The following is a 24,007-nucleotide window of genomic DNA, read 5'->3' on the forward strand; positions in this document are numbered from 1 at the left end:
AATCAACAGTTTGGTACATTCTGAGAAAAAAAGAAACCACTGGTGAGCTCTGCAACACAAAAAGGCCTGGACGTCCACGGAAGACAACAGTTCTGGATGATCGTAGGATCCTTTCCATGGTGAAGAAAAACACCTTCACAACATCCAGCCAAGTGAAGAACACTCTCCAGGAGGTAGGCATATCATTATCCAAGTCTACCAAAAAGAGAAGACATCACGAGAGCAAATACAGAGGGTTCACCACAAGGTGCAAACCATTCATAAGCCTCAAGAAGAGAAAGGCCAGATTAGACTTTGCCAAAAAACATCTAAAAAAGCCAGCCCAGTTCTGGAACAACATTCTTTGGACAGATGAAACTAAGGTCAACCTGTACCAGAATGATGGGAAGAAAAATGTATAGAGAAGGCTTTGAACGGCTCATGATCCAAAGCATACCACATCATCTGTAAAACACGGTGGAGGCAGTGTGATGGCATGGGCATGCATGGCTTCCAGTGGCACTGGGGCACTAGTGTTTATTCATGATGTGACAGAAGCAACCAGATTAATTCTGAAGTGTCCAATCGAGCATGCATTTCACTTCAGATAAAGCTTAAGGCAGAAAGACCCGCAAACAAACAACAATAGAAGACAGCTGCAGTAAAGGCCTGGCAAAGCATCACAAAGTAGAAAACCAGAGTTTGGTAAAATATATGCATTCCAGACTTAAAGCAGTCATTGCCTGCAAAGGATTCCTGACAAAGTAATAAAAAATTTCATTTTATTTATTATTGTGTTAATTTGTCCAATTACATTAAAGCCCCGGAAATAAGGGGACTGTGTATGAAAATGGTTGCAATTCCAAAACGTTTCATACGATATTTTTGTTCAACCCCTTGAGTTAAAGCTGAAAGTCTGCACTTCAATTGCATCTTAGTTGTTTCATTTCAAATCTATTGTGGTGGCATAAGGAGACAAAATAATGAACATTGTGTTATTGTCCAAATATTTCCGGACAGAACCGTACCTGCCAGCACCCTCAGAGCGTGTGCAGGTCAATTACAGTGAGAACTGAAGATATAACTTCATTCTTTCCCAGAGGCCACCGTTATTTTGAACCATCCAAAGTGACTGAGCTACATGACCATGGTAGCTCTCACATCAGTTGTCATGAAGTGCTTTGAGAAAGGACAATATCACCTCCATCATTCTGGAGCCATTGCAATTGGATAACACAGACAGAGAGAGAAAGACAGGAGAAAATAGAGACTGATTAAACTAGAAAATAAATATTTTCATGCTACCTTGCAGAATACCAGACCACTATGATTCACCAAAAAATAAAAAACCTTCCCCGTGTACAGAAGACAGGCTACGTGCACACTGTCCAAGGAATGAGGTCAAAGCTGATCTATACTTCCTGATCCCCTGACTGCTGAGTATTGGCAGCACACTGTGTTGCAGCCTGCCACAACATGATAGTGTCAGACAAACCACAGACCCGTCTGACGTACCAGAGACCCGTGTGACGTACCAGAGACCCGTGTGACGTACCAGAGACCCGTGTGACGTACCAGAGCCCGGTGTGACGTACCAGAGCCCCATGTGACGTACCAGAGACCCGTGTGACGTACCAGAGACCCGTGTGACGTACCAGAGACCCGTGTGACGTACCACAGCCCCGTGTGACGTACCAGAGACCCGTGTGATGTACCAGAGACACGTCTGAAGGAGCACAGACACGTCTGAAGGAGCACACACCTGTCTGAAGGAGCACACACCCGTCTGAAGGAGCGTTCAGTTACTGAAATTGTGTTTTTACTAATATTGTTATGATGTTTGTCTTCTTTCTCTTCTGCTGATTAGTGAATTGAAAATTGAGAGTGAGCGATAGATCATCACCGATAGAGACAGAGCAAGGAGGACACTCTAGTTATATTCATCATCTTTGGCAAAATAAATCCATAATGCTCACACTCTATTAGAGAGGTGTCAAAAGATATCCAACTATATTAACTCAAAATTCCTTGAGTTACTGCAGGCTGTGAAACTGCTAGACTTGCTCTTTCTGTCATTATCATCATTTTTGCCTCATCGTTCTCTGTCTCTTCTCATTCTCCCTGCCTGGAGCTGGGTGACGCGATAAATATTACAATAAATTGCCTGAATTGATGAGATAAATGCAATGAAATGTTTATAACACTGACTAGCAACAACTTTCAGCCACGGCAAACAGTTTGATGGCTGTAGCCAACAATTGTTCCATTAACAATCCCCCATATTAGCCCATTCTAACCTTCCTATTATAGGCTTCTTGTGATGACTTAACACAATGCCAGAGAGAATTAGTCCATGTGGTCCTTGTTGGTAATGTTTAGTTGATAGTCACAGCATTTTCTCTCTGTCGCTGTATTTCTCTCTCATCTGTCATACGTAAGATGTAAATGCCAAACACGGAACAAGATTAATTTTGTATTCTGTCTAACAAAAAAGAGATTATGGAAAAGGACAGCATAAAAAAATACAACATTTTCTTTTTTTGAATGAGGTTATAACCTCCGAAAGGATTATATATGCTACCCCTGTCGTTCACACACAAGCAGATTATTCTCTGTTGGTCTTGCAAAGTGTAATGCTTAGTAAAACCATACTAGGTAAACTCCAATGGGAGAATCAATTAAGTATCACAAGTAAAAACTATTTCACTTAGTCTGTACATCACTCTCTTGTATCTCCATCTTTCTGTCTACAACCACTCTGATCTCCATCTCTGTTTCACTCTGATCTCCATCTCTGTTTCACTCTGATCTCCATCTCTGTTTCAATCTGATCTCCATCTCTGTTTCACTCTGATCTCCATCCTATCTCGCTGCTTCTCCAACTTGACTATCGGCAGAGCCCCTTTCAGAATGATTAATTAAGGAGTTCATGATGCCTCCACGTAGCGAATGCTGCTGGTATCTCTCCCTTGGGCTGGGGACTCCCAACCTGCCAGCTGCTTCCTAATAGCAGTGAAGTGCATTATGGTGTAAATGGTTTAAAACAAACATAGCCAAGAAACAATAGAGGAACTTCAGAACAACACAACTCATTACGCAGAGGCCTTAAGACAAGCTTCCACAGTCTTTAAAGCCGCACATATAGACTGGGCTAATGCCAGTATGTTGGGTGTATACTGGACACATTGCTACTGTACCATTAAGACTAAGTAAACTACCCCGGTATTAATGTTTAAAACATCTAGAGGGGAAGCGTCTTCACAACTCAACACTGGCCTGGAATGTCAATATGACTCAAGGACGGACGAACAGGAGGGGAGAGGAGTGGAATGGAATGCTCCTAAAAAAAATTAAACAGCCTACCTTTCCTGGCTACTTCCACCCCTCCTCCACCCCTTTACTTTGATATGCCCTATATGGACATTTACTTTGATATGCCCTATATGGACATTTACTTTGATATGCCCTATATGGACATTTAGTTTGATATGCCCTATATGGACATTTACTTTGATATGCCCTATATGGACATTTACTTTGATATGCCCTATATGGACATTTACTTTGATATGCCCTATATGGACATTTACTTTGATATGCCCTATATGGACATTTACTTTGATATGCCTTATATGGACATTTAGTTTGATATGCCCTATATGGACATTTAGTTTGATATGCCCTATATGGACATTTAGTTTGATATGCCCTATATGGACATTTAGTTTGATATGCCTTATATGGACATTTAGTTTGATATGCCCTATATGGACATTTAGTTTGATATGCCCTATATGGACATTTAGTTTGATATGCCCTATATGGACATTTACTTTGATATGCCCTATATGGACATTTACTTTGATATGCCCTATATGGACATTTACTTTGATATGCCCTATATGGACATTTACTTTGATATGCCCTTTATGGACATTTACTTTGATATGCCCTATATGGACATTTACTTTGATATGCCCTATATGGACATTTAGATTGATATGCCCTATATGGACATTTAGATTGATATGCCTTATATGGACATTTAGATTGATATGCTGTAAATAGATATTTTCCCCTCTTTTCTAAACCCCACCACCAGTTGTACTGCAGAACGCTTGGTGATATATGGATGTTCCTGCTGTCACTGTGGGCCTCTTTTATAACTATTTTCTGAATAACTGTTCTCATGGAGGACTGAGGTACAAAGCAAATGGCTGCCCAAATATTCAATACAATCTAATAAGGGCACCTGGAGATGTCTTGTAAACTGTCAACTGTGTGCATGGATGGATGAAGGGAAGATGAAAGCAGCTGCTAAATGACAGATCAATATGATTCCATTACCTCAGGTGTTAGGGAACCCCCCCACCCCTCCACACAGTGAATATCACAGCCACTTCTCTGCTTTACACAAATATGAATATAGTGTCACGGTCCCATGTCACGTTTTCTATTCAACATCAGAGAGAAGAACTTCACAAGCAAGCAACTCCCTTTTTTTGTCTCTCTCTCACACACACACACACACACACACACACACTCACTCACACACACACTAACTCCTCCCTAGATGAGGCATGGAGACAGCAGCAGCCTAATCCAGCCTAATGGGCTCCACAAAAGCTGTGGATTTCTATCCCATTTGGGAACATGGTGTGGCCGTCCGGGCCATGTTCATTAAGGTGTGAAATTGAACTCCGGAGTTGAACTGGTAATTACTAAGAGGTCCAGTGGGCCTACAATAGTCTCTCTCCCTGTATGAATAATTCTGTCTCTATCCTCTCTCTTTTTACAGCCCTCTCTCTCTCTCTCCCTCTCTCTCTCTCTCCCCCTCTCTCTCTCTCTCTCTCTCTCTCTGTCTGACTCAGTCTTTTTTCAGCCTGGTTCTCCCAATCTCCTCTGTCGCCCTTGCCAAAGTTGTGTGTACTATATATACACAGAGACGGAGGGTGAAAGCGTGTAGGGGTTTAGACAGAGGTGTTTGGGCCAGAATGGTTGAGGCCAGCTTGCAGAGGGCATTTTTATGAATGGCACAAAGCTACTGCAGAGAGTCATATCTGTCTGTCTGTCTGTCTGCTTGCCTGTCTGTCTGTCTGTGTGAGTCAGTTTGTTTGCTTGTCTGTCTCCTTGCCTGTCTGTCTAGCTCTTGATGTTAACTGACGGCTTGATTCATATTCTGTACCAGGTCACAATATCTTCTAAGTATCCATTTACTAGTTTTTGCCAGACTGTGTAAGTGGAGCCAACCAAGAAGAGCGAATGTCTTCTACTCACTGCATGACTAACCGACAATCCATTGTTGGAACGAACCAGGCAGGAGTGATTGGAGTCATTGTTTTCATTTATAGGTAGTGTATAGCTATTAGCTAGCCATCTACAGTAATCTCTTTCTAATTAAACGTGTTGAATGTAATGTAGCGACCTTGTTATACCTGTTGTTGGTTTGGATGCTAATGTAGAGAACTAGTTTCGAGAACCGTGGAGTTTTTAATAATTGGTTTGACAATGCAGAAGTAAACAAACACCACATCTCTACACACGTTGTTTAAATAGCCTAGTGCTTAAAGACCCAGATGCCAGATAGGAAACCGCGGATAGAATCCACTTTGGGACAACAACATTCATTACTTTTAATCGCGGGCCGGCTGAAAAACAAACTCAAGGACAGAACTTCAACATGTGACCACAAGGTTGCATCAGGCTGTAGTGAGGCTGAGAGATAAATGGACAAAAAAAAATGAACAGACAAATAGATAATATAGATGAACAGACAGACATATAAAGGGGTACTCACGAAGACACTGTGTGTGGTCCTGGTAGGACCCTGGCCCACAGCTGGGGACACACTGTCTGTTTTCAAACAGCAGAGACCCCGAACAGGAAGAGCACTGGAAGCCGTTCTCACAGGTAGAACAGGTCGAGTGGCAGGCTGCAGGGAGATACAGAGGAAAGATGGACATGTGTTAATAAGAGAGCAGGAGGACAGACAGCGTCACATTTCCATGAATCTAATGAAGGCTCCACGGTTTGCTGACCCGTGGAGCCACAGTAGTGAATACACACAGATAGTTCTTTGGTACCAGAATCAAACCCTCCACCTTAGAGCTGCAAGCCGAATTCACTGTCCAGTCAGCTACACTCATGTCCTGTTCACACGCATACATATTCACCCCCCTACCACACTCAGTGATAAACTCCACCGGATTAAAATGATAATCAGGTATTTAAACAGAAAAACTTTTTCCCAGTGTCTTTTCATAGAAAAGGAAGTCCTTGAAGCTTTGCTGGCCACACTATGAACACTATGAAAGACACAGGGGCTGATAAACGTGACCCAGGTCAGGGCCTCACCATTTATCTCTGGTGAATTTCGAATATTTTTTATGTTACATGCATTTCTGGGGTTGATCCTAGGATGTGGAAAGCTGCCAATGTGCAACATAAATGTGTGGATATTATATAGCACATATCTATGATCTGTAAACGGTCTTGCCTTGCTAAATTCTGGAGTCATTAGTGAATATACAGTTGTATTATTTTTTATCTGACAGCTGCATATTGAAAAAAATATCAATCTGGTTTTAGACACAGTACTATTACAGCATCCGCACTGGTTGTGAATAATATTGCCAAAGCTTTGGATAAGAAATTAAACTGTGTTGCTAATAATAATGTACTCAAAGCATACACCATGTCTCTAAACTATGTTTCTCACTCCATCTACAACCTGCAGTTAACAATGATGCAGATATGGTTGGAGTGTTCTCTGTTAGCTGGGTTTCCATTATCCTAAAGGTGTTGGAGTGTTCTCTGTTAGCTGGGTTTCCATTATCCTAAAGGTGTTGGAGTGTTCTCTGTTAGCTGGGTTTCCATTATCCTAAAGGTGTTGGAGTGTTTTCTGTTAGCTGGGATTCCATTATCCTTCCAGAATATTCAAATTCTCAAACTAAATTAACACGCTCTCTATAGATCTTTGTTTTTGTCTCACTCCCAGTATGTCTTTCTGTGTCTCACTCTCTTCCACAACAATTACTGTGTGCACATGGTGCGTGTGTATGCATGGTGCGTGTGTATGCATGGTGCGTGTGTATGCATGGTGCGTGTGTATGCATGGTGCGTGTGTATGCATGGTGCGTGTGTATGCATGGTGTGTGTGTATGCATGGTGCGTGTGTATGCATGGTGCGTGTGTATGCATGATGCGTTTGTATGTCTGTAATTGTCTGTCCTAATAAATGCGCATTACAATACCGTACCTTTGCAAGCTTTTCCGTTGGCATAGTAACCACGAGGACAGCTAGACACACAGCGTCCGTCCAGCAGCAAGGAGATTGGGTCCTTACAACTCTCACAATGGTCAGGGGTCCCTGAGCATGACAGACAGTCTCTCTGACAGGGCACTGTAGGGGACACACTCATGTCAAACATAGCTGTACATACAGGGACATCAACATGTATTTCCAATTTGTACTCATTGTAATCATAACCCTAAATGTAACCCCTATCTAATTCTAACCCTAAAAGTAACCCCTATCTAATTCTAACCTAAATGTAACCCCTATCTAATTCTAACCCTAAATATAACCCCTATCTAATTCTAACCTAAATGTAACCCCTATCTAATTCTAACCTAAATGTAACCCCTATCTAATTCTAACCTAAATGTAACCCCTATCTAATTCTAACCTAAACCCTGATTGGACAAGAAAACCTAACCATGGATGCACACCAACTTCTCATGGATACAAACACAAAACGGGGTTCAGTCAACTGAGCTGAGGTGAATATTATAATCTGTTATTGCCCTCTCAGACATTGTATTAAATAAATAAAACATTTAAATAGTATCCATCTGCCAGCTGTCTCCCTGAGGATGTGATCCTGAATGACAGGACAGAAAATAAAACGTGACCATGTGCAGATAGTGAACAAGGGCTTGCTGCCGAGACAGAGGACATGCCATGTGCACACTAGAGGTCTTCATCAGATCTGAAATACAAAGCAGAGACAGAGGACCGGCCATCGAGACAGAGGACAGGCCATCGAGACAGAGGACAGGCCATCGAGACAGAGGACAGGCCATCGAGACAGAGGACAGGCCATCGAGACAGAGGACAGGCCATCGAGACAGAGGACCGGCCATCGAGACAGAGGACAGGCCGTCGAGACAGAGGACCAGACATCGAGACAGAGGACAGGCCGTCGAGACAGAGGACAGGCCGTCCAGACAGAGGACCGGCCATCGAGACAGACCGGCCATCGAGACAGGCCATCGAGACAGAGGACAGGCCATCGAGACAGAGGACAGGCCATCGAGACAGAGGACAGGCCGTCCAGACAGAGGACCGGCCGTCCAGACAGAGGACCGGCCGTCCAGACAGAGGACCGGCCGTCCAGACAGAGGACAGGCCGTCCAGACAGAGGACCGGCCATCGAGACAGACCGGCCATCGAGACAGTCCGTCGAGACAGAGGACAGGCCATCAAGACAGAGGACAGGCCGTCGAGACAGAGGACAGGCCGTCGAGACAGAGGACAGGCCGTCGAGACAGAGGACAGGCCATCGAGACAGAGGACAGGCCGTCCAGACAGAGGACCGGCCGTCCAGACAGAGGACCGGCCGTCCAGACAGAGGACCGGCCATCGAGACAGAGGACCGGCCATCGAGACAGAGGACAGGCCATCGAGACAGAGGACAGGCCATCGAGACAGAGGACAGGCCATCGAGACAGAGGACCGGCCATCGAGACAGAGGACAGGCCGTCGAGTCATATCCAATCCTATTTGGATGTGAGGTTGGCTTTATACAATTGGACAATATGCCAGACATGAGGGTTATTCAGATGTAAATGGTGGTGGATGTACAGCACATTTCCCGTCAGACCCACAAATAATTAGATTTAAAAAATCACACATTGACAAACTCCCATCAGTCAGGCATTCACCCTCACAGCAGTCAGGCATTCACCCTCACAGCAGTCAGGCATTCACCCTCACAGCAGTCAGGCATTCACCCTCACAGCAGTCAGGCATTCACCCTCACAGCAGTCAGGCATTCACCCTCACAGCAGTCAGATAACCCGTTGCCATGAGACCAGGGCAACCAGGGAGGCACAAAATGTTTTCAAATAACCAACATTTACTGTTCCGTTTCCCTTTCAATATTACAACATTGGACTTATACACTGATCAGCCATAACATTATGACCACCTGCCTAATATTGCATAGGTCCCTGATGCCACCAAAACAGCCCTGACCCGTCGAGGCACGGACTCCACTAGACCTCTGAAGGTGTGCTGTTTTATCTGGCACCAAGACGTTAACAGCAGAAGTCCTGTAAGTTGCGAGGTGGGGCCTCCATGGATCGGACCTGTTTGTCCAGAACATCCCACAGATGCTCGATTGGACTGAGATCTGGGGAATTTGGAGGCCAAGTCAACACCTTGAACTTGTTGTTGTGTTCCTCAAACCCATGCACTGTGTGCTCTGACACCTTTCTATTAGGACCAGCATTCACGTTTTCAACAATTTGAACTACAGTAGCTCATCTGTTGGATTGGACAACACAGGTCAGCTTTTGCTCCCCACATGCATCAGTGAGCCTTGGCTGCCCATGAACCTGTCACCGGTTCACTGCTTTTCCTTCCTTGGACCACGTTTGATAGGTACTGACCACTGCAGATCGGAAACACCCCACAAGGGCTGCAGTTTTGGAGATGCTCTGACCCAGTCGTCTAGCCATCACAATTTGGCACTTGTCAAAATCGCTCAGATCCTTATGCTAGGCCCTTTTTCTAACACATCAACTTTGATGACAGAATATTCACTTACTGCCTAATATATCCCACCCACTGACAGGTGCCATGATAACGAGATTATCAGTGTTATTCACTTCACCTGTCAGTGGTCATAATGTTATGGCTGATGGGTGTATCAGTGTTATTCACTTCACCTGTCAGTGGTCATAATGTTATGGCTGATGGGTGTATCAGTGTTATTCACTTCACCTGTCAGTGGTCATAATGTTATGGCTGATGGGTGTATCAGTGTTATTCACTTCACCTGTCAGTGGTCATAATGTTATGGCTGATGGGTGTATCAGCGTTATTCACTTCACCTGTCAGTGGTCATAATGTTATGGCTGATGGGTGTATCAGTGTTATTCACTTCACCTGTCAGTGGTCATAATGTTATGGCTGATGGGTGTATCAGTGTTATTCACTTCACCTGTCAGTGGTCATAATGTTATGGCTGATGGGTGTATCAGTGTTATTCACTTCTCCTGTCAGTGATCATACTGTTATGGCTGATGGGTGTATCAGTGTTATTCACTTCACCTGTCAGTGGTCATAATGTTATGGCTGATGGGTGTATCAGTGTTATTCACTTCACCTGTCAGACAAACATGTTCCAATGCCAATAAAGCTGTTTGAATTGAAACACTTACTGCCCCTGTATTGGCTCTGTATGGGAGCCAGTGTTTGTTAAATGACTGACATGTAAAATAAGGAGAGAGTACCCTGAGGGTAGGTGAAAAAGGTGATATTGGGATGCTGAGTGTGTTCATCATCTGCCAGTAGCTGTCTTATGACCTTTTACAAATCCATTACCTTGTTGAGAACCAAATGGGTTGCGCTTTTCAAGTGGACCCAAACTCTAACACACACAGATACTGAACAATATGTAACAATCTATTTAAATCTGTCTCTCAAAGATCAAACCATCCATTCACGAAATCATCTAACAAATTGAATATTTTAATTCTAACTACATTGATGGAGATGTGAATCTCTGCTACTAGGATGTCTACTGTTTAAACCTCATTCATTGGACTACAGCATAGTTCACTAGCCAATTGCAAGCAAGCTAATGCCAGAACTGAAATGCAACTTTAAAACAGGCTACTTTAGGAGATCAAGTGAGGAGACAGTCATTGATCTGCATTGTTGGTCCGGTTGATTCATAGATAAGAGACACCACCACAGCCCCACGTACACAGGCAATCCAGACCTGGGATTTATTCCTTGTTTGTGACTGCGTGTGTGTGTGTGTGTGTGTAGTCAAAATGTGTGTTTTTACTTGTAAACCCACTAGGGAATGTCATCCCATTGACTAGGAAACAGACTCTATTTGTTTAAGTTAACACACACACACACACACACACACGACTCAGTCACAAACAAAGAGTAAAACAGAGAAAAACAGAAAAAGAAAGAGACAAAGAGAGAGGGAGGGATATGAGATACAGAAAAATCCTTCTTATTCAATAAGACACACACACACACAATTATTTAGAGACCTACAGCATGTGGGTAAATGTCAGACTGAGTATCTTTATGCTGCAGGCACATTTTCTCATTGTATCATGGCCCTGGGTGACATCCAACACCACAACCCTCATACTAAGAAACAAATAGTGACACACACATACACACCACAAACATACACACCACACACATACATGCCACACACACATGCCACACACACGGTCAATTCTTTGCCGACCATCTTACTAGAAGAACAGAAAAGAGAATTAAGTAGCCATGGTATTAAGCTGCTCTCTCACTCAATGTTGGTTTCCCTCTATCTCTGCATCTCTTTCTCAGCCTCTTCTTCACTCTCTCATATCAAATATACATTTACATTGCTCAGAGTGAGGATTGTTGAAATAAAAAAGGGATATAAAATACATTCTGGCAATGTTGTCTGAACTAGTTGCCCTTTTCTCATGGCAATCGGTTACAAATCTTCCTGTGGTGATTTCAAATAGAAATATTTTTTTTACATACATATGAAAGTTTATTGATGTTTGATTAATTTTCAAATTCCTTTTGGGTCTGTATGATCTGTGGGAAAATGCGTCTCTTGTGGCCATACATTTGACGGAAGTAGTGCAGCTCAGCTTCCACCTGTGGAATTCCTCTGTGTGCGCTCACTGCAACTTTCAATCACCTTTATTTTTTTCTTCATACAAATGTCTCTCTCTCCCATCTATCGCTCTCTACCTCCATCCCCATTTATCTCCCTCAGTCTTGAGAATATCCATAGCCCATACCCGTCTGTACCTAGAATGATTAATTATAGATTTAAAAAAAACGATTAACCGTGAGATCAATGTTCCAGGAAGGAAAACCTTAACCTCAAAACATAAATGAAAAGGAGAGAGATTCTACAGGGAGCTGTTTGTGTGTGTGTGTGTGTGTGTGTGTGAGTGCTTAAGTATGTATGTTTGTGTGTGTGTGTGTGCTTAAGTATGTATGTGTGTGTGTGTGTGTGTGTGTGAGTGCTTAAGTATGTATGTGTGTGTGTGTGAGAGCGCGCGCACCTTTATCAGACCAGATTTATTTTCATGCACAAGTCGCTAGCAGCACTGCGTTTAGACAAATCGCCTGCTGAAATCAATGGTACATCTTCATTGGGCTGGACTGGGCTGTCTGAGTGGCTCCATGTGTTAACCTTCCACAGCATCACCCGCTCTTACCCCAGACCATGGAGGTCACAGCTGTGACCCCGCCACAAACACCACCCAAACCTGAGGGTGCTGCAACAGCCGCTGGGATGAACTTCAATCCATATCACTTATAGCTGAACAGATGTGGTAGTTACACACAGTAGTGTGTGTGTGCACGTGTGTCACTCCTACCCGGTTTACACTGGGGACAGCAGGTTCCTACGTGGGGCACAGCCAGGGTCCCCAGAGGGCAGGTGGGGCAGGAGGTTTGGTAACAGGTAACCCTGCCGTTCACACATTCACATTCTCTACATGGGCCCTCACTCCATCTCTTCAGGCTCTGTGGGAGTGTGTGGTAGAGTGTTACTGGTGTGTAGTGGAAAGTTATTGATGTGTGGTATGGTGTCATTGGTGTGTGTGGTAAGGTTTTAGTAGTGTGTGGTATCTTATTATTGATGTGAGGTGTTATTGGGGTGTGGTGTGTTATTATTGGGTTGAGGTGTTATTGGTGTGTGGTGTGTTATTATTGGGTTGAGGTGTTATTGGGGTGTGTTATTATTGGGTTGAGGTGTTATTGGTGTGTGGTGTGTTATTATTGGGTTGAGGTATTATTGGTGTGTGGTGTGTTATTATTGGTGAGAGGTGTTATTGGTGTGTGGTGTGTTATTATTGGGTTGAGGTGTTATTGGTGTGTGGTGTGTTATTATTGGTGAGAGGTGTTATTGGTGTGTGGTGTGTTATTATTGGGTTGAGGTGTTATTGGTGTGTGGTGTGTTATTATTGGGTTGAGGTGTTATTGGTGTGTGGTGTGTTATTATTGGGTTGAGGTGTTATTGGGGTATGTTATTATTGGGTTGAGGTGTTATTGGTGTGTGGTGTGTTATTATTGGGTTGAGGTGTTATTGGTGTGTGGTGTGTTATTATTGGGTTGAGGTGTTATTGGTGTGTGGTGTGTTATTATTGGGTTGAGGTGTTATTGGAGTGTGTTATTATTGGGTTGAGGTGTTATTGGTTTGGGGTGTGTTATTATTGGGTTGAGGTGTTATTGGTGTGTGGTGTGTTATTATTGGGTTGAGGTGTTATTGGGGTGTGGTGTGTTATTATTGGGTTGAGGTGTTATTGGGGTGTGTTATTATTGGGTTGAGGTGTTATTGGTGTGTGGTGTGTTATTATTGGGTTGAGGTGTTATTGGTGTGTGGTAGGTTTGTGTTCCATCTAGCCAGTCTTCAACTCACCGCCAAGTCTTTCTGTGGTGCCCCAGAGGACCCCAGTGGGTCTGGATAAACACATGAGTTCCTGGGCTGACATTCAGAACAGCACTTCCCTGGCAGCTGGACCAGCTCCTCACCCTGTCAGGAAAGGGAAGGCAACAGCTCAGCGCCCCATCTTTTTTTCTTTCTCTCCCCTCACTCTGAACAGTTCAGTTTTGTTCTCTTCACATCTCTTTCTGCCATATTGTCATCTCCCCCTCTCCCTCTCCCTCCCCCTTTTCTCTTCTCTTCGGTCCAGTGGATAGAGGAATTTGCTTTGTGTAAACTCCCACACAACTTTAATTACCACCCAGAACACACACTCACACGTGCACACACACACACGTACACACACTCACATACACATGTGCCCGCTCACAAGTGTGCACACACACACACACAAACTTTAATTACCACCCAGAGCACACACACTCACTCTCACACAGACACAACTTTAATTACCACCCAGAACATAGAAGTCAATCTATTCTCAGCCATAGTACTCACATCCAGAGCACAATGACATTTAGATTCAAGGGAGAATCCCTGTTTCCGGTCAAACCGGCGCCTTATTTCCTATTTAGCGTACTACTTTTGACCTGGGTTAACAGGAAATAGTGTCATTTGTGCTTATTTCTTATCTGGCCCACTGCTATATGAACAAATAAATTCTCTCCTCTGTCGTTCCTCATGGGCTCCACCCAATGATGCAGAAACTCTTGACAAAACATGTATTTAAAAGAAACTGACCCTCTCTGAAGTAGAACAAACAGTCGGCTGTGTGTGTGCGTGTTTGTATGTGGGTGTGTACATGCACTGTGTGACCTCCAAGCCCTCCCGGTGGCCTGCTAACTGTCCCGCTGCGTAACCTTGGCTTCCTGACGTCGACTGAAGCCAACTGTGAGGCTGACTCTTAATGAATCCTTAACAGGCTACATTGCACAGTGATTTATGATGACGGATTAATGCCCACATGAGAAGAAGAAGAGTAATTGGATTTCTTTTACTTTTGTTAAAGAGTCCCAGCCGCGATAAAATGATTTCAGATTATAATTTCTGTTAAACTTGTCTGAATAGGTAGAATAGAGACGTGTTTTTCTCTACATTTACCTTGCGTACCTTCATTTCAGTAATATAACATTTTAGACATTTAGGTAATGGAGCAGAAGCTATTGTTCAGAGCGACATACTGTGTGGTGTGGATACATTATCTTCCTGGCCCCCTGTGGTAATCAAACCCATAATGATGGTGTTGAAAATGCCATAAGCTACACAGCACATTAATATTATGGGTTTTATGGAGCTTTTAAATCAAAACCTTTACGCGATCAACCAGCATAATGGTTGATCAAATGTGGTCAGGAAACAATTTCTGTGACCGTGAATAATGAGCTACCTCAGAAGGTCTGCGGTTGACACATCTGGCAGTTTCTCTGGGTGCTCCTCAAGGTTTGAGTCATTGGTTAGCACTTGGCGTTTCATTAACACATAAGTACCAACTTATTTTCAAGTCAATCTCAGCACATTTCTCATTAACCTGTGTCAGGCAGATATCAGACAGGTATCTGACAAGATGATAGTACACTTCTACTACATATTTCTACATTATGTATTTGGTTAGTGTATTCAGGATGTAATGGCGCTTGGTTCTCAGATGACTTCTGGTTAAATAATGGTGAAATAAAATATAAACATTTCCAATAACACTAAAAGTGGAAATCACTGAAAGTGAAAGTTTGAATATTTGTTGCCCTCAAATAACTGATGGCAGAGATGTGAATGGTTTTCTATGTAGGCCAAGCCAGCATTCCAACTGAGCTAGTAAATCATGGATTATAATGAAGAGACTCATCCATGCTGCATTCTCTCTGTCAATGCAGTTTGATTTGGATGATTATTTCATCAAAACAGACTAAAAATAAGTTTTAACTTCAGGGAACCAATAAAACATATTTACACAAATATAGACAAATGCAGTAAGAGCTAATGTTTATATTCTTTGAAATGATTTATTTTTAGTTTGACTTTATTTTCAGAGGTTTGTCAGCAGTTTGGAAGAGGTGTTTTGTAGCTTAGTAGCGATTTGGCAGATGTCTGGCACAGGTAAGGCAGAAGTTTTTCATAGGTTTCTCCGTGATTTTGCAAAGGTTTGGCTCACCTTGGGGCATTCTACTCGGGCACATTGGGCTCTCTGGCAGATGACCTGCCCCCGCTCACAGGTGCAGAACTCACAGCCGGTGCTGTTCCACATATCACCGTGGTAACGGACAGTGAGCTCGTACATGCAGCTGCCCTTGGCAACGACACACTCATCACAACACTGCCCTGTCCTCTGGACTCGGACCTGGTTCTGAAGCAGCACAGAGGAGAATGTTAGGACAGAATAAGCATCAACACATTTAATTAAGAAATTCATCATCCAAAATAATTATACGAAAAAGCTGAATTTGTTTTATAATTCCATCTCTCTTTTTGACTGTAAAAAGCGTTGCACAGACACGTGCAGAGTGAGAAGCAAACCGGCAGACAGACAAACAGGCAGACAGACATACATACAGACAGGCAGATAGAGAGACAAGCAGACAGACAGACAGACAGGCAGGCAGGCAGGCAAACAGGCAGACATACATTCAGACAGGCAGACAGGCAGGCAGATAGACAGGCAGGCAGATAGACAGACACAACGTAACATCACAGAGCCTCAGGTCTTGGGATCCTCACCTTCTCACAGGCCTTGGGGGGGCAGGTGTGTGTGTGACAGCGAGATTGGCCCTGATCACACACACAGGTGGTGCAGTCACTCTTCTGCCACTGCTCGCCATGCTGCACACACACACACACACACATTTGAAATACTTTATTTGAGCCCTGAAATCAAATGTATATATCAAACAGGACATTTAATATTTAAAGGTTTGTCTGTATGCAAAGACACCTAAGAGACAACACCTCGTTCCCCACCGAGAGCCCGTCCAGGACCGCTGAAACAGACCAGTACCTCACTGACCTCTGAAACAGACCAGTACCTCACTGACCGCTGAAACAGACCAGTACCTCACTGACCGCTGAAACAGACCAGTACCTCACTGACCTCTGAAACAGACCAGTACCTCACTCGCCGCTGAAACAGACCAGTACCTCACTGACCGCTGAAACAGACCAGTACCTCACTCGCCGCTGAAACAGACCAGTACCTCACTGACTGCTGAAACAGACCAGTACCTCACTGACTGCTGAAACAGACCAGTACCTCACTGACCGCTGAAACAGACCAGTACCTCACTGACCAACATCCCCTCACATCAACATCCACATTAAACCAACATCCCCTCACATCAACACCCACATTAAACCAACATCCCCTCACATCAACACCCACATTAAACCAACATCCCCTCACATCAACACCCACATTAAACCAACATCCCCTCACATCAACACCCACATTAAACCAACATCCCCTCACATCAACACCCACATTAAACCAACATCCCCTCACATCAACATCCACATTAAACCAACATCCCCTCACATCAACACCCACATTAAACCAACATCCCCTCACATCAACACCCACATTAAACCAACATCCCCTCACATCAACACCCACATTAAACCAACATCCCCTCACATCAACATTAAACCAACATCCCCTCACATCAACACCCACATTAAACCAACATCCCCTCACATCAACATCCACAGTAAACCAACATCCCCTCACATCAACACCCACATTAAACCAACATCCCCTCACATCAACATCCACAGTAAACCAACATCCCCTCACATCAACATCCACATTAAACCAACATCCCCTCACATCAACATTAAATCAACATCCCCTCACATCAACACCCACATTAAACCAACATCCCCTCACATCAACACCCACATTAACCAACATCCCCTCACATCAACACCCACATTAAACCAACATCCCCTCACATCAACACCCACATTAAACCAACATCCCCTCACATCAACATTAAACCAACATCCCCTCACATCAACACCCACATTAAACCAACATCCCCTCACATCAACATCCACAGTAAACCAACATCCCCTCACATCAACATCCACATTAAACCAACATCCCCTCACATCAACATTAAACCAACATCCCCTCACATCAACATTAAACCAACATCCCCTCACATCAACACCCACATTAAACCAACATCCCCTCACATCAACATCCACAGTGAACCAACATCCCCTCACATCAACACCCACATTAAACATTCCCCTCACCCTGTCTGGGGGTGTGTGTGGATGGTAAGTCCTCAGTTTGTCAGTGAAATAAGATGACAAGTCTTTTATCCATGCTAGGATGAATACCTCAGAGACAGTGTCCATACTAGACCAGCCAAGCTGTTCATGACTTAATGCACACACATAACACAGTAAGTGCTGAACAACTGTGTCATATTTTCTCCATTTATTTCAACTAACCACTAACTTGAAAAGACAAGAACATCATGGTGGAGCTTTCATCTCTCAGCTATCTCCTGTGTTGTGTTACCTACTGTGTTGTGCTACCTCCTGTGTTGTCCTACCTCCTGTGTTGTCCTACCTCCTGTGTTGTGCTACCTACTGTGTTGTGCTACCTACTGTGTTGTGTTACCTACTGTGTTGTGCTACCTCCTGTGTTGTCCTACCTCCTGTGTTGTGCTACCTACTGTGTTGTGCTACCTACTGTGTTGTGTTACCTACTGTGTTGTGCTACCTCCTGTGTTGTGCTACCTACTGTGTTGTCCTACCTCCTGTGTTGTCCTACCTCCTGTGTTGTGCTACCTACTGTGTTGTCCTACCTCCTGTGTTGTGCTACCTACTGTGTTGTGCTACCTACTGTGTTGTGTTACCTACTGTGTTGTGCTACCTCCTGTGTTGTCCTACCTCCTGTGTTGTGCTACCTACTGTGTTGTGCTACCTACTGTGTTGTGCTACCTACTGTGTTGTGCTACCTACTGAGTTGTGTTACATTCTGTGTTGGGTTACCTCCTGTGTTGGGTTACAGATTTTAGAGTTCAGTGTAACACTCCGTATTACACACCTTATGAACAAGGAGACTTCAGATAGATGTGAATGTCTCACACACAGACGCACACACACACACAGACGCACACACACACACACACACACACACAGACGCACACTCACACACAGACGCACACTCACACACAGACGCACACACACACACAGACGCACACACACACACAGACGCACACACAGACACACAGACACACACAGACACACAGACACACACACACAGACACACACACACACACAGACACACACAAACAGACACAAAGAGAGACACACACACAGACACAAACAGAGACACACACAGACACACATACAAACAGTTCTAACAAGATGTGTGTAAATTACTAGAATTTTATTCATAATCTTTAATAAATAACCAACTGAGATGTCCTCTGCTCTTCCGTCCTCCCACACCTTGCTAATGAAACATACATTAGACGAAATGGTTTGGCAGGGTGTGTGTGTGTGTGTGTGTGTGTGTGTACGTGTGTTTATGTGTATGTGTGTGACATACATCCGAGGCAGCTTGCTGCTGATTTGATTTAAAGTGGAGAGGACCACAGAGCAGTGATTTACTAAAGTCAGTGAGCTCAGTGAGACCCTAAAAATAAAGTTATAGTCAGAGTTAGAATGGTTAGTTAATTACTTAGTTTTCTATCAGGCAGTACGGTCAGTTAATTACTATCAACCAGTATGGTCAGTTAACTACTATCTATCATTACGGTCAGTTAACTACTATCTACCAGTATGGTCAGTTAATTACTATCTACCAGTACAGTCAGTTAATTACTATCTACCAGTACAGTCAGTTAATTACTATCTATCATTACGGTCAGTTAACTACTATCTACCATTATGGTCAGTTAACTACTATCTATCATTACGGTCAGTTAATTACTATCTACCAGTATGGTCAGTTAACTACTATCTACCATTATGGTCAGTTAACTACTATCTATCATTACGGTCAGTTAATTACTATCTACCAGTATGGTCAGTTAATTACTATCTATCATTACGGTCAGTTAAATACTATCTACCAGTATGGTCAGTTAAGTACTATCTATCATTACGGTCAGTTAACTACTATCTACCAGTATGGTCAGTTAATTACTATCTATCAGTATGGTCAGTTAATTACTATCTATCAATATGGTCAGTTAACTACTATCTATCAGTATGGTCAGTTAACTACTATCTATCAGTATGGTCAGTTAATTACTATCTATCATTATGGTCAGTTAATTACTATCTATCATTATGGTCAGTTAACTACTATCTACCAGTATGGTCAGTTAATTACTATCTACCAGTACAGTCAGTTAATTACTATCTACCAGTACAGTCAGTTAATTACTATCTATCATTACGGTCAGTTAACTACTATCAACCATTATGGTCAGTTAACTACTATCTATCATTACGGTCAGTTAATTACTATCTACCAGTATGGTCAGTTAATTACTATCTATCATTACGGTCAGTTAAATACTATCTACCAGTATGGTCAGTTAATTACTATCTATCATTACGGTCAGTTAACTACTATCTACCAGTATGGTCAGTTAATTACTATCTATCAGTATGGTCAGTTAATTACTATCTATCAATATGGTCAGTTAACTACTATCTACCAGTATGGTCAGTTAACTACTATCTATCAGTATGGTCAGTTAACTACTATCTATCAGTATGGTCAGTTAATTACTATCTATCATTATGGTCAGTTAATTACTATCTATCATTATGGTCAGTTAACTACTATCTATCATTATGGTCAGTTAACTACTATCTATCAGTATGGTCAGTTGATTATTGTCTATCATTGTGGTCAGTTGTTTATTATATACCAGTATGGTCAGTTGATTATTGTCTATCAGTATGGTCAGTTGATTACTGTCTATCAGTATGGTCAGTTGATTATTATATACCAGTATGGTCAGTTGATTACTGTCTATCAGTATGGTCAGTTGATTACTGTCTATCAGTATGGTCAGTTGATTATTATATACCAGTATGGTTGGAAACAGAGCAGCATGTCTCGGCCTTCACTGCATGTACAGAACTAGCCTCAACAACATGGATGCTGGTGTATCCTGGTTGATGGATGAGGAGACGTGAATGGCGTGAGTTGTTTTCATGAGAAATATTGTTCTGGGTCAGAATCCTAATTGCCTTTGTGCTCAGAGAGCATACAGCTCAGACACCCATACATATCCCAGCATTCCTCCAGGGGCCTCTCGCCAGTCCCCATGTCCAAAACCAATTCCCGGCATTATACAGTCATGCATCCATCTTCAATCACTCAAACAAACAGCAAAACCACCTTAAAAAAAAATACATCTCACGGCACCAGAGACAGGGGGAAAGACACGAAGGCACACTCTGACACACAATGTATACATACCAAGACACACTCCAATCTCCACAAACATCTTCTGCTGTTTGGTTCCTATGTGAAATGCATTTATTTGTATTGTTTGTATACATTTTGCTGTCTACGCATGTTCTGTTACTGTCATGTTTCGTGTTTCTTGCGGATTCAGGAAGAACAGCTATGGCTCTGGCAAGAGCTAATGGGGATCTGAGAAAATGTCAAACACGGCCTGCCGACACAGAGGAACAGGAGGGAAAAAAGCTAGAGTAGACAAACATATACACTTCTCTCACACAACTGGATTTACTGACAGGAAAACCTCAGGCTGTAAGAACTGGCAATAACATTTTGATGGGGTTGCAATAGGGAGTCAGCAGTTATGAGTTCCTTTGTGGCCAAATAACCAATGAATTATCATGGTCCACCAATGCCATCAGCGTTATCATAGGGTCCACACAACAATGATTTTACACCATTAAGCACATCTTGTCTGACTACATCCTAACTGGAATGAGATCTGCTCTGGATCCTGACTGACTACATCCTGACTGGAAAGGGACCTGTTCTGGATTCTGACTGTTTCAGCAGTCACTAGACTCCATTGAGGATTGTATCAAACTGACTAACGTTATCCAGGATGTACTCCTGGATAACTTTAATGCCAAAATATTGAATGTCATGGATGGAGTTGCATCGGTAAGGAAACACAATGGAGAACCACCATGATGGTAACCGTCCTGAAGAGAGAATGTAGGAATTGGAGGAAAACTGAACTTCAAATCCACTATGACATCTATAAACAAAGCCTTGGTAGCTTCAACAATGAGTTACGCAGGGCCAGACAGCAACTTTTATCAGGAATGATCAACAAGAATATCAACAATACCCGCACTCTATTTGTCATGGTCGACAAGCTTACAAACCCAATAAAGCAGATAGCATCAGGACATATGTCCACTGTAAAATGTAATGAATTTGTGTGTTTCTTTAGTGAACAAATTATAAGTATTAGACAGATCATCAGAACTACACAGTCTAACAAGGACTCTGTACCGTCACCACGACCACCAAGACATAACTTGGTTATTATGTCGCATTTTAATACAATTGATCACAAATCCCTAGAAGGAAAAGTTCGACATCTTTAAACTTCCACTTGCTGTCTCGACACACTGCCATCAGACTTTTTTAAAACCATTTTTAATTCTATAATAATGGACCTACAACAAATGGTTAATAGCTCTCTGCAATCAGGCATTTTCCCAACATCTCTAAAAACAGCTGCCATTAAGCCCTTATTAAAAAAGAGAACACTGGATGCATCTATAATGAACAACTATAGACCTGTATCAAATCTCCCTCCCTGATAAAATAACAGTTCTGGTTCTATTAGATCTCAGTGCAGCATTTGACACTGTAAATCATAGAACACTTATAGATGGAAAATTGGGTAGGACACTCCGGGACAGTCCTTGATTGGTTCAGATCTTATCTAGATGGCCGGAGTTACTTTGTCCCCATTGGTAATCATGATTCTGATAGGGTGGCTATAACAATGCAGAGTTCCACAGGGATCAGTTCTCGGACCACTTCTGTTCAATCTCTATATGCTGCCTCTGGGCCAAATTCTAGAGAACAACAACATTAACTACCACAGCTATGCCCATGATACTCAAATATATATGGCTCTCAAACCGTATGACAACAGCTCAATAGACTCTCTGTGTCACTGTATAGAGCATATAAATACCTGGATGAACCAAAACTGTGATTATTGAGATTATTGTGTTTGGCAACAAAAATAAAAGAACAAGTATGAGTAAAGAGCTGGATTCTCGGGCCCTTAAAACCAGGGATCAAGTGCGTAATCTTGGTGTTCTGATAGACTCAGACCTCACATTTAACAGTCATATCAAAGCGGTCACCAAAACAGCATTCTATTATCTTAATAACATAGCTGGAATCAAAGGCTTGGTGTCCCAAAAAGACCAAGAGAAGCTCATCCATGCTTTTATCCCAATAGGGTTGACTACTGTAATGGCCTCTTAACTGGACTCCTGAAAAAGACAGTAAAACAACTACAGCTCATTCAGAATGCTGCTGCTAGAATGTTAACCAGGACCAAGAGAACAGAGCACATCACTCCGGTTCTTAAATCTTTGCATTGGCTTCCAGTCAGTTACAGAATAGATTTCAAAGTGGTGCTTTTAGTTTATAAATCTCTGAATGGTTTAGGACCAGAATACATTTCCGATATGTTTGAAGAATATAAACCGAGCAGGGCTCTTAGATCCATGAACACAGATCAGCTAGTAGAGTCCAAACTAAACATGGAGAATCTGCGTTTAGCACCTATGCTGTACACAAGTGGAAAAAACTACCAGAAAATCTTAGACGTGCCCCAAACGTATACATTTTAAAATCCAGGTTAAAACACTTATCTTTTCAGGTGCTTCGATGTATGAATTGTGCTATATAAACAAACTTGGTTGCTTATTAAGTTTACCTCCACCACAAAAAGCGTTTTGCCACTGGCCGTTTGAACAGCTTATTAGCCAGTAATAGGGTTACTAGTATCTACTAACTAGGAATAATCATAAGAATTGAGCAATTTCTAGCAAGATTGAAGATGAACTATTCCATGCCAAAAACTGTCGCAATATAACAGTATACAATTTCCGGTTTCAGTTTTAGCCAGCAAAGTTTTTGTCTATACGGAATAATTCAGAATGCGTACATCGCGTCGCCTGAGAGGAGATATGAACTCAGGACCTATAGTTCACAAGTCCGCATCTCTAACCACTCCGCTATTTAACAAGGGTCAGTCAGTCAGTCACTCAGCAAGAGACATTTGCTCTTCTTAGCCGGCTCTGCTTACGCGGTCCGGCAATAACCA

At 42.7% G+C, this 24,007-nt stretch overlaps 1 protein-coding gene across 4 annotated transcripts in view; it reads right to left on the reverse strand.

The window, feature by feature from the left end:
* Positions 1-24,007, reverse strand: part of fras1 (Fraser extracellular matrix complex subunit 1) — a 189,835-nt gene that overhangs the window by 92,655 nt on the left and 73,173 nt on the right. For all 4 annotated transcript variants that reach the window (XM_034296447.1, XM_034296446.1, XM_034296445.1 and 1 more), the window contains 6 exons: positions 16,404-16,505; positions 15,841-16,032; positions 13,668-13,781; positions 12,625-12,772; positions 7,238-7,381; positions 5,777-5,911 (listed from right to left, as the gene is read on the reverse strand). In XM_034296447.1, coding sequence (XP_034152338.1) covers positions 5,777-5,911; positions 7,238-7,381; positions 12,625-12,772; positions 13,668-13,781; positions 15,841-16,032; positions 16,404-16,505 — 835 coding nt within the window. The remainder of the gene's footprint in view (positions 1-5,776; positions 5,912-7,237; positions 7,382-12,624; positions 12,773-13,667; positions 13,782-15,840; positions 16,033-16,403; positions 16,506-24,007) is intronic.

The sequence above is a fragment of the Esox lucius genome, chromosome 13 (genome assembly GCF_011004845.1).
Source record: "Esox lucius isolate fEsoLuc1 chromosome 13, fEsoLuc1.pri, whole genome shotgun sequence".
Taxonomy (NCBI): domain Eukaryota; kingdom Metazoa; phylum Chordata; class Actinopteri; order Esociformes; family Esocidae; genus Esox; species Esox lucius.